The 17,591-nt window shown below is 31.6% G+C and overlaps 1 protein-coding gene across 1 annotated transcript; it reads left to right on the plus strand.

Annotated features, from left to right (window-relative positions):
- LOC106777770 (transcription factor MYC2) lies at positions 1-2,622 on the plus strand. Its single transcript, XM_014665514.2, has one exon. It carries the CDS (start codon positions 269-271, stop codon positions 2,237-2,239), a length of 1,971 nt encoding a protein of 656 aa, XP_014521000.1. The 5' UTR covers positions 1-268; the 3' UTR covers positions 2,240-2,622.
- Positions 2,623-17,591: the final 14,969 nt, after the last annotated feature.

The raw sequence follows: 17,591 nt of genomic DNA on the forward strand, positions 1-17,591 counted from the left end.
GCGGAAGGCTCGCGCTTGCTCACTCTCAGTCAGTCCTCTGGAAACAAAATACTACTAAAATTCACCCTAAATGCACTCCAAATAAATTCCAAACCCAAATGCATTCTCCCTTGTTGGGTAGCTAGCTTTCTGTGTTTATCCCCTTTTCTCTTTCTTTTTTTCTCTCTCAATCCAACCCAATTTCAATTCCCCAAACGCCAAACCCCAATCACCACTGCTCAATCACCAACATCATCATCATCATCAACAACTCAGCGTCAGCGAGTGGATGAATCTCTGGACCGACGATAACTCCTCTGTTATGGAGGCCTTCATGTCCTCCTCCGATCTCTCCTCCATATGGCCTCCGCCGGCGCCGCCGCAATCCACCGCCGTCTTCAACCAGGACACCCTCCAGCACCGCCTACAGGCCCTCATCGAGGGCGCTCGAGAGAGCTGGACCTACGCTATCTTTTGGCAGTCCTCCTACGACTATTCCGGCTCCACGCTCCTTGGCTGGGGCGACGGTTACTACAAAGGCGACGATGACAAGGCCAAGGCCAAGGCCAAAGCTAAAGCCACCTCCGCCGCCGAGCAGGACCACCGCAAGAAGGTCCTCCGCGAGCTCAACTCCCTCATCTCCGGCTCTTCCGCCACCGCCTCCGACGACGTAGACGAGGAGGTCACAGACACCGAGTGGTTCTTCCTTGTCTCCATGACCCAGTCCTTCGTCAACGGCGCCGGCTTGCCCGGCCAGGCCTTCTTCAATTCCAACCCCGTCTGGGTCACCGGCGGCGACCGCCTCTCCGCCTCCCCCTGCGAGAGAGCCCGCCAGGGACAAGTCTTCGGCCTCCAAACCCTAGTCTGCATACCCTCCGCAAACGGCGTCGTTGAACTGGGGTCTACCGAATTAATTTACCAGAACCCGGATCTGATGAACAAGGTCAAGGTCCTCTTCAATTTTAGCAACAACAACTTCGATATGGGTTCTTCTTGGCCTGCTACCAGCGCCGATCAAGGAGAAAACGACCCCTCCACGCTCTGGCTCAACGATCCTGAAGTTAGGGATTCCATTAACACTGTCGCAGCTACCCCTTCTGTATCCGTTTCTGTTCCCCCTCATAACAGTACTCACGGGATTTCAAAGACGATGCAGTTGGAGAGTTCTATTCAAACCCCCGGTTCCAGTACCTTAACTGAAACCCCAAGCTCTATCCACGCTGTTCCACAGAACCAGAGCGTGTTCTCCAGAGAATTGAACTTCTCTGAGTACTCTTTTGACCCCAAGAGTGGCAACACTAACAATCAGCATTCCCTGAAGCCCGAATCCTGCGAGATTCTCAGCTTCAGCGATAGCAAGAGAACCTCTTACGGGGGCGGGGGCGGGGGCGGGGGCGGTGCCGTCAATGGTAATTCCAATTCCAATTCAAATTTCTTCTCTGGTCAATCACCGTTTGTTGCTGTTGCGGATGAGAACAACAATAACAACAACGGGAAGAGAAGGTCGCCGAATTCGCGAGGCAGCAACGACGACGGAATGCTTTCGTTCACCTCCCGCGCGATTCTTCCGGCCACTAATTTGAAGTCTGCCGGTGGCGGCGATTCCGACCACTCGGATCTGGAAGCGTCGGTGGTAAAGGACCCTGTGGTGGAGCCGGAGAAGCGGCCCCGGAAGAGAGGGCGGAAGCCGGCGAACGGAAGAGAGGAACCATTAAACCACGTGGAAGCGGAGAGGCAGAGGAGGGAGAAGCTGAATCAGAGGTTCTACGCGCTTCGTGCTGTGGTTCCCAACGTGTCCAAGATGGACAAAGCGTCGCTTCTGGGTGACGCAATATCTTACATTACGGAGCTGAAGTCCAAGCTTCAAACTCTGGAATCAGATAAAGATGGGTTGCAGAAGCAACTTGAAGGAGTGAAGAAGGAACTCGAGAAATCAAGCGACAACGTTAATTCTAATCACATGAAACACGCGGGTAATAGTAACATTAAGTCCGCTAATCAGGCGTTGATTGACTTGGACATCGACGTGAAGATTATTGGGTGGGACGCGATGATAAGGATCCAATGCAGCAAGAAGAACCACCCCGCGGCGAGGTTGATGGCGGCGCTGATGGAGTTAGACTTGGACGTTCACCACGCCAGCGTGTCGGTGGTTAACGATTTGATGATCCAACAAGCGACGGTGAAGATGGGGAGTAGGTTTTACACGCAGGAGCAGCTTCGTTCGGCCCTGTCGGCTAAGGTTGGGGATGTACGATGATAACGAGTCTGCACTTTGCGGCGTTGAGTTGAGTTGAGATTATATGAATTGTGCTTATGTCATGTTAGCTAGCTAGCTAGCTCTGTGTAAGTTGTGCTGCTCTGGGATATTTTAAGCCTTCCCGGTAGCTGTTTCTGTAAAATAATAATAATGTCTTTTCTTTTTGGGTAGTAGATCAGTATGAATTTTGAGGTAATCATGTTGGGAAGCATCATGGAGTTGTAGAACAAGCTAGGCACAATTGTCACCAAATCTGTGGGTGGAGTGGAGATAGGAGCCAGGTAAAATAGGGTATTTTTATTTGTCTAGATAATGTATATATTAATAATCATAAATGTGAACGAACATCATGCAAGTTATCAATATTATCATTCTTCATCTTACGAGTTTCACTCCCATTCATGGCTGCCATTTCAGTTTTTGGTTATTCAAATAATAATGGTTTGTTTGGGTCTTTTTCAAGAGATCATAAAATAACGCTATTCTTTCAAAAGCCAAAGACTTGTTTTCTGTTTTTTGGTTGGAGCATGCACTGCCTACCATGTTTACAGGATTTTGAACAACTTTATAATCTTATCATGGAGTTGTTGTGCTTTTGCTGTTTGATCTATCATGAGAAAAATGGGTGTGATTGAGCTGATAGCTTGGTTGTCCTGGGAACCAAAATTTCCCTGCAGCTTTGAAATGATGTTCCTTTAAGCCATGTGAAAAATGCATACCTTCTCTGTCTTTATGCTAATTGGAATTCTTTTCGAGCGTCTACATCTATACTACGTTTTCAAGTTTTTGACTTGCTCGCGCATCCTCTCTTATTTTTCTCATCTGGTTAGCGAGTTTCCAGATCAGGTATTCTGCTAACTACTGTTCTGACCCTACTACCAACTTTGACAATGAAAATGTCTTCCGACATGCATGGTAGAATCGAGGGGAATAAATGGGTATCGAATACTACTTTAGTCCCAAGTTGTCTGCGTACGAGGCTATGACATGTGTTTGTGGTATCCGAATCAATGGTAATGCACGGGAATAGCCAGAAGTTCACCATTAGAAAGAGACTCAAATGAATGGCTCTTTCTCTCAAGCTGCATTAAAAACAACATGAATTTGTTTCATTTACCAACTATTTTTGCTATGTTAAACTTAAATGGTTATAAATGGAGTTTATCAGTATGGATGTGTACTTGTGCACAGCGGGACTTTTTTGGCATTTCAGGAATCCTGGGATATAAGCAGAATTGGATAAAACCATTTTTAAGTAAAGTTTACTACTTAACTGTTATAAGTTAGTGTTTCATTCAAGCGTATGTGTAGTAATTATGGAATTCTCAACCTAAACAAACAAATAAATTTATCACAAACTTAACTTAAAATCATTACCTGACACTATTAATAGAGACCATTAATTCATGTCTTAATTAAGACACTTGAGAACTGTAATGTTTAGCGTTCTTTGTTAATAATATTGGAATATAGCTGTAAAATTGAGAATTTCCTTTTTGATGAGCTAGAAAAGGCAAAAAGTGTTAAGTGCTTTTTGAACAGTAGTAAACAAAACGTTCAAGCAAAAAGTTATCCATCTGGCTTTGACAAAACCAAACAGAGACAGGATGCATGATACAATTCCGTATGGAAACCAAACAACCCAACCGCTATACGTCTATCATTGGAATTGTACAGTTAGTTTGAATAGTTTGAATAACAACTCAGATGCCTTTATGTTTCTCCCTTCTATTAATTATTTTTCCAAAATTTCTTAAATCATCATGAGTTCTACCAAACTTATAAGGTTTCAATTTAAGCCACTCCTATAATTTTGAAACATTATATATTAAATTGAAGGAGTAGAATGTAAAAAGGAAAGAGGAGAGAATGGGAAGTAGTTAGTGGTGGCTGTCTGTAGAAAAATGGAAAGATAAGCTATCCTCCTCAATGTTCACCATAATACATACAAAAATACAAAATTAGTTTGTCTTTCAGGATTATAAATGAATAGACGCCATTGTCAAGCAAGGGAAATTTTTATCAGGTGATGCAAAAGATTGCGTGTTCGGGAGAAAATTGAGGTGCTTCGTTTTTTCCCTTTTATTTTTTAATTTAATACGATGAGATTGAGGTGGATGATCCAAGCTGAATGATTAAAGTTAGTTGAACTGGTAAGAGCAGCTCACAAGTGGTAATAAAATATAATATTACAAGTAGGACAGAAAATGACCATAAAATAGGGCCAAATACAGGCACATTTTTGTTTTCTGTGTTTTCATAACCTTCTCCAATCGAGGCATTTGCACACAGACTAATCTTGGATTACATCACCAGGAAATCTTTCAACTGAAATGACTTCATCAGAATTGTCCCAATACCATTTTTAAGATTATCCAGTGCATGCAATCAATGAATGGGTAGTGCCACGAAAATTATTATAAAATTTATAATCACATGGGAGAAGACATAAAGCTAGAAGAAGTGTTCACCCACTAATAATTCTAACCTCATGAATGAGATTACTACCTCTATGACCAATATTAAGAGGCTATGTTAACAGTAAGTTAATGTATTGTAGGTTAAACTATAATATATAAGAGAGTGTTAATATCATCTTATAAAATTAACTTTATGAAATTGTATAAAATTTAAAATTTATTTTTTAATATGTTTTCGAAATTAATTAATTATTGACAATAGATATTTATTTTGATGATGGAAAGATATCGAGAAATCAAATGGGGATGAAAATTAATTTGTTGTCAAAATAATGAATATTATAGGTGATGAGAAAATATAATAAGATTAGATTTTAGGAGGATAGGTGCTTAAGTAATGTAGCATGGAGGTTTATCCTAAGTTATATAGCAACTCAAAGAATAAAAAAGGGCGACAATTTTATAAATGAGAAGATGGAATAATAATATAAGGATGATATTTGAAATGGAGAAAAATAATGGTTTCAGTAGTCGGTAAATTTATTAATAAAATTTTATATTTATTGGTAATTATTGAGAAAAAAAATCTGTCAATAGTTGTTGAAAATTTTTTTGTTATTAATTATAAAAAAATTTGTGGCAATTATTGAAGAAAAAGTTCATTTATCTTAATTTGGTTCATCTTCTTCCTCCTATATTATTCTTTATTCTATTTTTTCTAATCCAAAAAATGAACACATTACAAACAAATGTCATATAGATTCATATAATTTCATAGCCACTACAAAATTTCATCATCTCTCTTTTTACTACTCTATAATTTTATTATCATCCAATTATCATTGCCACAAATATTATACAAATTCATTTAATTTCATAACTTACACAAAATTATAGCCAACCTAACAATTACTGCACCACAAACACAAATCAAAATGAGAGAAAATAAAGGGAAGAGAATAAGGGGATTTGATTGGCTTAAAATCCATCACTTTCTAGCAATGATACATAGTGGTGGTAGCGGGTGACATGACGACGGTAAACCTGACTTGGATGAGTCCTTGCATGAAAGAAGAAGAATATAGACATTTTCCCTCCCTTGCGTGTGTTAAAGAAATAAATGGAGTGAACGATCCCAAGTGATGAAGTTGGTGGTGATGAAGACGACAACTTGACTCAATAGACATGGAGACGCATCAAAGGAGCTTGTAGCTATGGTGATTTGTGTTGAGATGGAAAAGTGAGGAAAGATGGGGGCTACCCTCAAGTGAGAGAAAAGAAAATGAAAAGGATTTTGAAAATGGAGGAAAAGTAGGGTTTGAGGTTGTGGAAGGAAAAGAGAAAATTAGTCATGGAAGGAAAGAGATAGAGTAAAAATGTATGGCTCACGGAGAAAGAGAAAGAGTGTGCAAAAAATTTATCGTTACTTTTAACAATAGATTTTATCAACGGAAAAATCTATCGATAAATAAAGTATATATTATTGACGAATTTACCAACAAAAAATTCGTCAATAAGTGAAATATTTTTTGGTATTGAAATAAATGTTTATGATGTATTAAAGGGTTACATTTCTAATGTTTTTGGTGATCATATGCATGTTTTGGCCCATTGTACTATATAGAGTATAAAAACATTTTAGTTAAGTTAGTTTAAGAAGGATAAAAATATTAAATTATCTTTTATATGGTTGGGATGAAATCCTTTCGTACAACTTTGTAAATATTGAGAGTTGTATTTGTAAATCTTTTGTTAAATGGGTTGGAGCACCTCTCATCTACATTTTTAGCTAATAACAAAAATATGAATAACTTATTTTAATACGTATCATTATGAGGTTAAATTAGATTTAAATATATTTTATACAATAATATCAAATCATATGAAATTTCACCTGAACTAAGTTATTTAAACTTACCATTCCGTCACTATTTTCATGCTCAATGTTATTAATGTGAGCAGTCAAATTAATAATAATAGCTATGAATCCATCCATTTACTTTTCTCCAAGTAAAAACATCAAATTGAATTCAATTAGCAATTTAAGTGAATTTCCTTAGTTAAAAAATATGTAAAAAGTAATTAACAAAAAATAGATTGGAGAGAGACAATCTTAATAAATATATGAATATAAACAATTTATCAACTCCTATATTGGTAATTTCACTTTCTTAACAAAAATAACTTCAATTAATTAATTTTAGAAAACAAATTATGTTAAGTAAACTTTTTAATCAATTGTTTTTTAAATGCTTAATAGCCAATTTTGTCTCCGGTTTCGTTGACAAATCTTAATTTAGTCCCTCATTTTGAAAGTGTTTGAAATGAGTCCTCACTTTCAAAATTTTGAGTCAAATTAGTCCCTTTTGTTAAACAGAATCAAATGGTCTTAAGGGTTTAATGATTTAGCATAAGAGATATTATTTTATAGATATATCTATAAAATAATATCTCTTCTGCCAAATCATCAAGACCTTAACGTTGTTTGTTTCTGTTTGACGAGAAGGACTAATTTGACTCACAATTTTGGAAGTAAAGACTCGTTTCAATCATTTTTAAAACGAGGAACTAAATTGAGATTTGTCAACAAAACTGAGAACAAAATTGGTTATTAAACCTTTTTTAAAATATCCCATCTTTTGTCATCTAACACAAATTAGTTAGACTAAAACAAGTTGACTGAGACTACCATTCACAACAGTTAATAAAACATTTAATAAAATTATTAGATATTTATAGTTAAAGGAATGCTAATAATATACTTTTCAGTTAACTCTTTTTAATATACACTCTTTATTCTTAATTGAAATTTATGTACAAAGTCTCACTATTTTCAAAATAAAATACATGGAACAAAGAATAAGAATTCCGTTGTTATTTAGTAGACCGAATAAATTATCATAGGAGAAAGTGTATTGAGAAAACGGTGTTATATAAGTATATACATTTTTCATTTGTGATACTAATGATAAATTGAATTTCTTATGGAAGTGGGCCAAATTAGTTAGCCTTTTGTTTAAGTTTGTCACGGCATATTTAGTGTTCTTGGAAACCAATAATTCACACTAAAAATCATATCAAAATTTAATATGATATTTGCGAAAACTATACCTTATGATTTATATGACACCTTCATCAAAATTCTAAACACTTACCAAAACAATCACGCACTTAGCCTATTTAAAAATGTATATTTCATTTTGATGTTTTAAATAAGTTTATGGACTACACATCAGAAATAAATTTAGAGACTTGTATATTAACAAACTTATAATTAAAAAAAAAACAGAAAATTAAAATAATTAAAATCATTTATATGTTTTACATATTTATATTCAAATCAAATATTGATATTTGATTAGTTGAGTTATAATTTAAGGAGAGATTGGTTATAATGTAGAAAGGAGAATTCCATTATTAAGAAAATAATAATGGTAAAAATATAACAGTAATTTTTAATTTAAGTAATGAGAATAACTTTTAGATTTTATATTAGTGTGAAACATGAATTTATGTTATGTGTATGATATCGACTGTTTACAAAAATGCTTTTATTTATTTTCATTTTGCATCATTGTTACATTCTTTTATTTTGTCGCAATTATGTTGTTTTCTCTTTTTCTTTCTTCCTTCACTTCCTCCATTCTTCGACTTTCTCTTTTTTCATTCAATTTCTTTGTTCACTTATCTTTTTCCATTACTCTCTCATTATAATTGTTATCTTCAAGAAATCTTAGCATTATTCTTATGTCACCAATTACAAATAATCTTAGAATTGAGTTATTTGTGTTTTTTATTCATTTTGTTTTTTATAAATTACATAAGCGTTGGATATTTTCAATTATATATTTTATTATATAATTGTTATAATTAGATATCAAATAAGTTATTTTAGTATTGGTTAGTAGTTATTACTAGTTTGCTTTTTAATTAACCTTTACATTTAGGAGTGAATATACTTTTAGAGAATTATTAATAAGTGTTTGTACTTACTATTTTAGTATAATCTTATAAATTTATCTCACTTGTAAAATATGTTGGTTGTAGTTAATTTATTTTATTTTTAGTTATAGAGTTAAAATATAATAGAAGCAACTTTTTGTAAAAATAATTAATGCTACATATCTTATAACTCAAACTAATGTGATGTAGTACGTAGAGTTTTTTATATTTATTTAAACTTGAATGTTTTTTATATTAATAGAAATTTTGATTACATAATTCAAGTTTAAGTTTATATAGTAACATCTCGTTTAACAGTATAAATTACTAAATAAAACATTATAAATTTTGATAATGCATAATAGATAAATAGAAAACATACAAATATTAATACAAGTGTTCATAGTAATAATTATACTAAGATAGTATGTGTATAGGATCACATAAAAATTGAACAAGTTTCTATAAAAGATGAGAACAACTATACAAATGACTAGTTAAAAATTTAAATGATACTGAGTAGTATCCTCGACTTCCACCAAAAGCATGTTGTCTCCTAACTCATATTATATCTACTCATACCAATAGATAATTATTCCAAAAAGTAAACAACATAGAAGAAAAAAGAAGGTGGAGTAAGCTATTGTTCAAAGCAAATCTCCATACAACAATTTAAAACATATAACAAACTAACTCAACATATGTAAAATCTCATAACTCATATGAACATACATATAACTTACTCTTGTTAGAAACTGATTGGTTAAAGTAAAAGATTTCGCTTCAAGGCTCATTCAAGTAGTCTCTTATCTTTAGACAAATGAACAAGAGTTTAGAAAACTTAAAGAGAGATTACATAGATCTTAGAGAAAGAGTTTTAGAAAGAAGTGTGCTCTTAGACAATGAAACTCCTTAATAGAAATTCTATTTATGCATTGAATTTTTAATATTAAAATAATTAAGTTTTATTATTTAAAACACGTTATCACCTCTAAGACACTATTTTATAGACTCTTACACATATATAATGTTGATAGGGGGAGCCTTTCAATCCAAGTAACCTTAATGGTTTAGATGATTAACATGTTCTAACTTGGTTAAATGATTGTTTTTTATGACGTTGAATAATGTTCCTGACTTGATTAATAAGTTGTAAAACTATATTAAGATGTATTGTTATCAATATGTGTTAATTGTATGATGATATAAACCGAGTATTAAAACTGTCACATGCTAGTGACTTACTCTCTGTTTTAATCGATTAAGAAATTAATTTAATGGATTAAAACAGTGTGTAAATTTTAATTGATTAAAAAAATAATTTAATCAATTAAAATTGTTTGATGCACATCAGGCAACTTTGCTATTTGTTTTAATCAATTAGGAAAATAACTTAATCGATTAAAATTGACAGTAATATGTCTTTTGGTATATATATGTGGCTAATTTCTTTAACATTCTAAGAGCAATCTTTTGTGATGTTTTGGAGCATTTTTGGAGAAGCCAAACATCAATTGACGATATTCAAGTTACAAGCTTTCAAGAGTGAGAGAAAAGATATAGAAGGGTCTGAATTCTGATTTCTTTGTAACATCAGCACTAGAGTTGTATCAAGTTTTATTTTTCTGTAATTCTTTGTGAATTGTAGTTACCTTTGTTGTGCAGGCAAAGTTCTTCGTGTGAGTGAGTGTAGCCTCACCTAGGATGTTATTTTCTAGTGTTGTTAGAGATTTAAAGTACATAGGTGAGTCTTGTATCTCTATAATCTTAACACTTGGTCTCAGTGAATTTCCTTCCAACTCAAGTTCTTGGAAGAAAATTGGATGTAAACTCTTAAGGAGTTGAACCATTATAAATCTGTGTGTGATTTCTTTCATTATTCTTCCTTAACATTCTTTTAATTCTTTAAAAGGTTAAAAAGTTCATTGAAAACAGTTTAATACACTAGAATTTTTTCAAGAATTGTTGTCACAACTTTAACATATAAATATTTCTTAATATAAAATTAAATCTTTTTTATACAATTTTAAGTTATTTTAAAGAACATATAAATCAATTTATTTATCAATATATCTCACTTTTTATATAATCTCTCACTTTTAATATTTACATTCATATACATTGTAAATTAATCTTATTTTCAATCAATATAATATGTTCAACGATATCTATAAAGATGTTTTGATATTAAATGTATAAGAAAATAAAAATAATTTATTTGTTATGACTAATAAGTATATTTTAAAAAATAAAAAATGAGGTACATATATTTTTTTACATAAATATCTAAAATACACACTTATTTAATATTAGTTTTTTTTATTATATTGATATGTATATCGAAATGTTTTTATAGATACCTCAAACACTCAATCCTTAAAAAGAGGAGAACATTTATCTACCGAATCCCTATTCATACATTGTTCATACTCAATAGGCTTTACATAAAAGTTTTACTTAAAGAATGAAAAAAAAAAATAACGAATTTTGCATCTGCTTCTGATATGTTAAAATATATATCGTGACTAGATTACTTGTGGTATAAAAACATTTTACTTGTATTATACTTCAAAATACATCAAAATGATTTAAAATTGGCATGATAACACGTGAATTTTGAGGAAAAGAATTTTTTAACGAGACCTACCAGACAATTAAAACATAGAACTTGTGTAATATACATGACATCAAAATTTACTTTGGTATAATGAATGATTGATTTGAAAGAAACCGTTTATTGGAGAAGAATTGATTCTAAATTAAACAAGTGGAGCAGAGCATATGATATGCCACCAAATCTGTCACTTAATTAAATATTTCCTTTAACAACAGCTCAAGAAAATCCACGCCATTACAATGCTGACATCCTATGGACCCATTGAAAACTGATTAATACCTGTTCTTCTCTTCCTTCTACACTTCTCTTCTATTCTTTAATATCAAAATCAACTATTAGGCACATGTTTTTTCATAATACCATCATTTCGGTCGGACTTCGCTATAAATAATTAACATGTCTTTATTACTTTTCATATCATGATAAAAAAAATTACATAATAAACATCCTTTACACTCAGTTCGCTTTAAGGTATTATATTGTACAAAATGATTTGTGTAGGTAGATTTGCAACTAATTTTATGTTTGTTTTAATAGATTAGCATAGATTTGAGTGGATGGATTTGAAGGATATAAAAAAATTTCATTCCTCGCTGATAGAAAAGATTTGAAGATGATTGTAATAAAAAGTCACTTTTATCCTTAATATGAAATAACTTTTGCAGGATAGATACATGCACTGCTGTAATAAAAATATTCATTCTAATTATGAAACTTAGGTAGTTTTAATAATAATATATATTAATAATAATAATAAAACTAATAATAATTATTATTATAATAATATTATTATAATAATATAATTATTATTATTTCAATTTACTAAATTATAATTTTTTTACATTTTAAAAAATAAATTTTATTTTTTTCTTCTAATAAATTTTTTTACAATTATATATAACATTAATAATTATCATCTTATATTATTTTTACTACTAAGGGTATTTTGGTAATCTTCAAATTTTATCAATTAAACAAATTTTTTTATCTGTCACATCAATCAAATCATACACTAAATTTCATATACTTTACTTCCAAATTCACTCTCATTTACTTCTAGAGTCTTCCTCCCTGCACCTCACCCACCTCGTCCTGCACCTCCCATTCTTCTTTTATTTCCAATTTTACCCATAAAAAGAATATTTTGATTTTGAAAAAGCACTAAAAAAGCCGATGCATTGAAAAATGGTTCTTTCCCATTCTCCTTTCCAACCGCATTTCACAGGACCTCTACACCCTCTTCTTCTTTTACTTTGCCCAAGAAGAACATTCACATTTTCTGCTTCCTCTTCTCAGTGATCATTCGGGAGATCTAGCACTTCATGCGTCCAGGTTAGTTGCTTAAATGTTGATTTTGTTGAAGCTGTTTAGGATAGTTGTTAGTGATGATGTTGCTTATATGAGAGGAGCTGCATTGTTGTTTCTGCTTTGATTGAATCAGGTTGGGGTTGGGTATTTGGTCTGGGTTCAAGGTGCGATCTCGCAGAACCGCATCTGGAGATGCGATGAGGGGTGCCACACGTGAGAGGCGCGATTGAGGGGTGCCGCACCTGGGAGGTGCGGATGTGAGTAACCGCCATTGGGAGATGCGGTTACGGAGAGACGCCGTTGGGAGATGTGGCGGTCGGCGTAAGAGTGAGTAGAGGTGTCGCACCTGGGAGGTGCGGCTAAGGCTTGCCGCCGTTCGGAGATGCGGCGGAGGAAGGGGGTGGGTGCTTTTGAGGGTGCCGCACCTGGGAGGTGCGTCTAAGGCTTGCCGCCGTTCGGAGATGCGGCCGGGGAAGTGAGGGTGGGAGTGCTGAGTTGCGGTTCCTTGCGAGCTACGGTTAGGGTTTTGCATTTCTTTTATTTTCTGAAAAATTATATTATTATATTAAATTAATTTTTTTGGTAGTATGTTTTGATTTATTTATTATTTGTTTGTTAATTATTTTAAATATATTTTTTTATAATTTTAAATTTTGTATATATTATTTAATATGTATACTTTTTTTACTTTGATTTTATTTGTTTGAGAATTTTTTGTTAATTAGAATTTAATATGTAATTTTTTTTAACTTATTTATTTGATTAAAGAATAATTAATATGTGTAAATTTTTTATTTTTAACGAGCTTAATTTATTTTAAGAATTTTATTGTTTTTGTTATAATTTGTAATTATTTAAGTATTATAAATTAAGTATTTATTGTTGTTAATTTTTTTAACTGCTGGTCGAAATGCGGTTATTTGGATTTTGAGACTAACCTCTTATGCTCTTATGCTTTGTCTTCTTCCTATCGTACTATATCCTCTTCAATTCAATGCAGCACCACCATCAAAGATCAGCACCACCAAATATCACCACAACACGATCACCACAGCACCGATCAGCAACACCAATACAGCTCAAACCAATTAAACAGTGACTGAAGAAAATGCTACTGAAGTGAAGAGGAAGGACGTGAGGGGGTGCATGTTAGGGTTTATAGTTAGACCAGTTGTTAGTAATTAAGAATAGTTGTTAGGAGTTAGACATAATTAATTAATCGTTAAATATGTTTGACTGAATTAAATGAAGGATTAATTAATGAAGTGTTTGCAAAGTAGAGTGTTTGCTGGGAGGAAAGGGGGCAAAGTAAAAGAAAGAAGAAGGGGGTGTAGAGGCTTTAGCATCTGAAATGCGGCATGGAAAAGGGGCATGGAAAAGCAGCATCGAAAAAGAGCATATGGTCAGCTTTTTCAGAATTTTTTGAAAATCAAAATATTCTTTTAGGGGTGAAATTGGAAATAAAAAAAACATGGGAGGTGCAAGAGGAAGTGGGTGAGGTGCAGGGAGAACTGCTCTTACTTCTAAATCCACTCAAAGAAACAACAATTAATTCACCTCCAAATCCCCTCAAATCCCTCCACTCACTCTCCCTCAATTCCTCTCCCTCATGAGAACACACTCTTACCATTTCAAATACATTCAATAATATGGTTAGGTTAATACATTTAAAATATTATTTTTAGTCAATTACTATATTATCAAATGTATTATTTGTTTTAGTGTAAAATTCAGTCAGTAGTTTTATCTTTAAACATTTAGAGGAGAGCAGAAAAAAAAAGGGTTTAATCATACTCTTATTTCCTATTTTTGGTGACTTTTCTTAAATAGGTTTTTCATTTATTTTTGTTTCAATTCAATCTTTAATTGTGAAAAATTGATGTAATTGGATTCATGTCGTTAAATTGATAAAGCAACGTTAAGTGTAAGATGACGGGATACAATGATGTGGTTTAATTAAAATACGTGATAGACTTAGTGTATGGTACATGAATTTTAATATTTTAAATATTAAAAATTAGTAAAATTTAATTAAAATTAAATTTGGAATGTTTTTTGTGAACAGCCAAAGTGTCTTTAGTCACCACCCATTAATGTCGGCGATGCACTAGATCTGGCCAACCAATTTGCACGTAGCCACTAAAACATTCCAATTTCATTTTAATTAAGGTTTCTATTTTTTGGGTTTTGTGAGGCACAAAGGAATCACGATGGGTTTGAGTGGCTGATGTTAAAGAGAAGAAAGGATTTGTGGTGGTTCTAGTTTTGATTTGCAGGTTGGTGATTGGCAAGGAAAGTATGACGAAGGAGGCCACGGAGATGGAGGGTTGTCTTGCGGTGGTGGCTATTTTGCGATTTCAAGTTTTGTGATTGAAGTGCAAAGATGGAGATGGGGGTTTTGTGATTTGGCCTTCACGGTTCTAGGTTAGGGTTTGTGATTCATGATGCTTGGGTGGACATTGGTTGGGTCTTGTTTTGTAGGTTAGAGGTTTGTCCTTACTCGTGGGAGATAGGGTTTCACGTGGTCGGGGTTTCCTCGTGGTGCTCACGGTGGTTGTAAGGTTGAAGGAGAACAATGGTGGAGGTTGCACGCTAATTTCGTCATGGTGGAGAATATGAGTTTGTCGATTTGGGGTTTGAGGTTTTGTGCATGGATACGCGATAGAGAAGAAGATTTAAGACGATCTTATCTAAAGAAGGGTTTCAATGGTGGTTAACGGTGGCCGACAACAAACTTATGCAATGGAGATTGGTTTCTATTTGAGAAGTTTGAGATGAAGATGATAATGACGTGACAACCTCTGATTAACTCAGATGAGTATGATAGGATCACCACACCCTAAGTTTGCACGTATTTTAATTAAAATACATCACCGTGGCATACCAACTTAGATTTAACGTCACTATGTCAGTATAACGATAATGATCTAATTGTATCAATTTTTTTATAATTAAAAATCCAATTGAGACAATAAATAATTGAGAAACTTATTAATAAAAATTGCTAAAAATAGAAACCAACTGAATAATTAAAAAAAAAATATATTTAAACTATTTTAATTTTCGAATCCTAAATTATACTATTAAATGTATTGAATGGAAGAATACATCATCTAAATATTTTTTACAAATAAAACAAAAATATATCGTTTTTATAAATTCTAAAGATAAATTAAACTGTTAAATCATTAATAATATTTGTAATCTATTATTTTCGTCATAATATTCAAATTAATTACCAATAAATATGTTATATTCACCATTAATGTTATAGGAGCAGTCGATTCAGTTATTCTATACCTAAAAAAGCTTATTTCTTTTTATGGAAATTATATCTATAAAAAAAAGACCGAACTGTTATATGATCTATTATACTTTTCAGAAGAGATAATAATTTAATTGTGTTCCCAAAGCTTGAATGATAAAAAATGTTTAAGTTTATTTTTAAAGTTCTAGGCAAGCATTTGATTCGTTGGATGATATGATATCGAGTTAATTTGAGAGACACAAGAAAGTTAGTCAACAAAATCATATTCAGTTTAGATTTCTAAAATAAGGTACAAACTTGGGGGACTTTTCGCGCACTTAATCATGGTTTAGTTAAAAATCGTTCTTCTTTAAAAGGAGGACCAAATTTAAAAATACGAGATTTTTATATTATTTTTATTTAAGTAAATTCAATATTTGTTAAATATAATCAATTTAATTTCTTTAACTAAATTGGTTTCAACTTTTTTTACAAGTGTTCAAAATCTTGGTTATTTTTTTATTTAAAACCTTTTATTTTATTTTATTTTCTCTTTTTACCTTTATTTATTTCCTTCTACCTCACACTATTTTTCTTCACCTTCCTTTATCTTTAAGATAAAAGATGATTAAAATTTTAACGCTGAATACTTATAAGATACGTTATTGTTAATTTAACAATATACTTAAATATAGAAAATAAATTAATGCTTAAATTTTTAACTATTACAAAATATGATGGTTTGTGATAAAGTAATTTCAAATTTAAATTGTCTTTAAAAATATATTACTTTGAACACATTCAATTCAATTTTTTATAATGTGGTTTTGGTGCTATGAAGATTCAATTTCCCAGGCTAGACTGATGTAAGAATACGGCTGAAGTTGACTAAAAATTTAACTAAATTTTTTTTAACTTAAAGTATTAAGTGAGTAGAGTTTCTTTTTATTCTTTTGTTATATTTTTTTTTTAATTTAAAAATTAAAAACGAATAACATAATACATTCCTAAATAAATCTTCAATTTTAATTTTAAATTACAAATAGACGACCTCAAGAGGGGAATTTTTTTTCGTAGTTATCCTAAGATGATCTGTTGTCAATTTTTTAAAAAAGTAAATATTATAAAAAAAATACGTTTTACCGATTTTATTTTATGTAAAACGAATTGAATTTTTTTAAGTTTAATAATTAAGATAGTATCTATATTTGTGACTTCTTTTTAAATAGATTTTTACTTTTTTTTCTAAATTAAAACAATTAAGTATTTGTCGTAGTAATATGGATGTCATGTGTTAGCTGTTTTTTTTTTAATTCTTTTAAATATTTTTATTTTTTAAAAAATATTTTTTTAAGTGTTAAGTAGAAATTGTATCACATGACAAGTTACAATGTTAAGTGTAATTGTCAGATCACGTGTCATTTTATTTATCTCAATTTATTTTTATATTTTTATTTTGTTGGTCTCAATATTTTTATTGTCTCAATTTAATTATAATTCTTTTAAAATCAAACAATATTTTTTTAAAATTCAAAAAAAGTTTAATTTGTGTATAAATTTTAAAATAATCTTTTATATAAATTGATATTTTTTATTAAAAAAAATTATGAGGTAACATATTATATATTTTATTAATGTAATAATAACGAAAATAAAATAATTGTATTGAAGTTTTTAAAATAAAAAACTAAATTGAACAAATAAAATAAGAAAAATTCATCTAATTTTTTTTACAAAATTAAAAAACGAAATCATTTAATTTAAATAATATGAATTAGAAAAAAGTATGACATTAATACAATATCATTGGTGTAAGCC

The sequence above is a fragment of the Vigna radiata genome, chromosome 11, assembly GCF_000741045.1.
Source record: "Vigna radiata var. radiata cultivar VC1973A chromosome 11, Vradiata_ver6, whole genome shotgun sequence".
Lineage (NCBI taxonomy): Eukaryota > Viridiplantae > Streptophyta > Magnoliopsida > Fabales > Fabaceae > Vigna > Vigna radiata.

Bases quoted from the DNA above. Each gene is read 5' to 3' on its own strand.
- LOC106777770 (XM_014665514.2), top strand. From the start codon at position 269: ATGAATCTCTGGACCGACGATAACTCCTCTGTTATGGAGGCCTTCATG.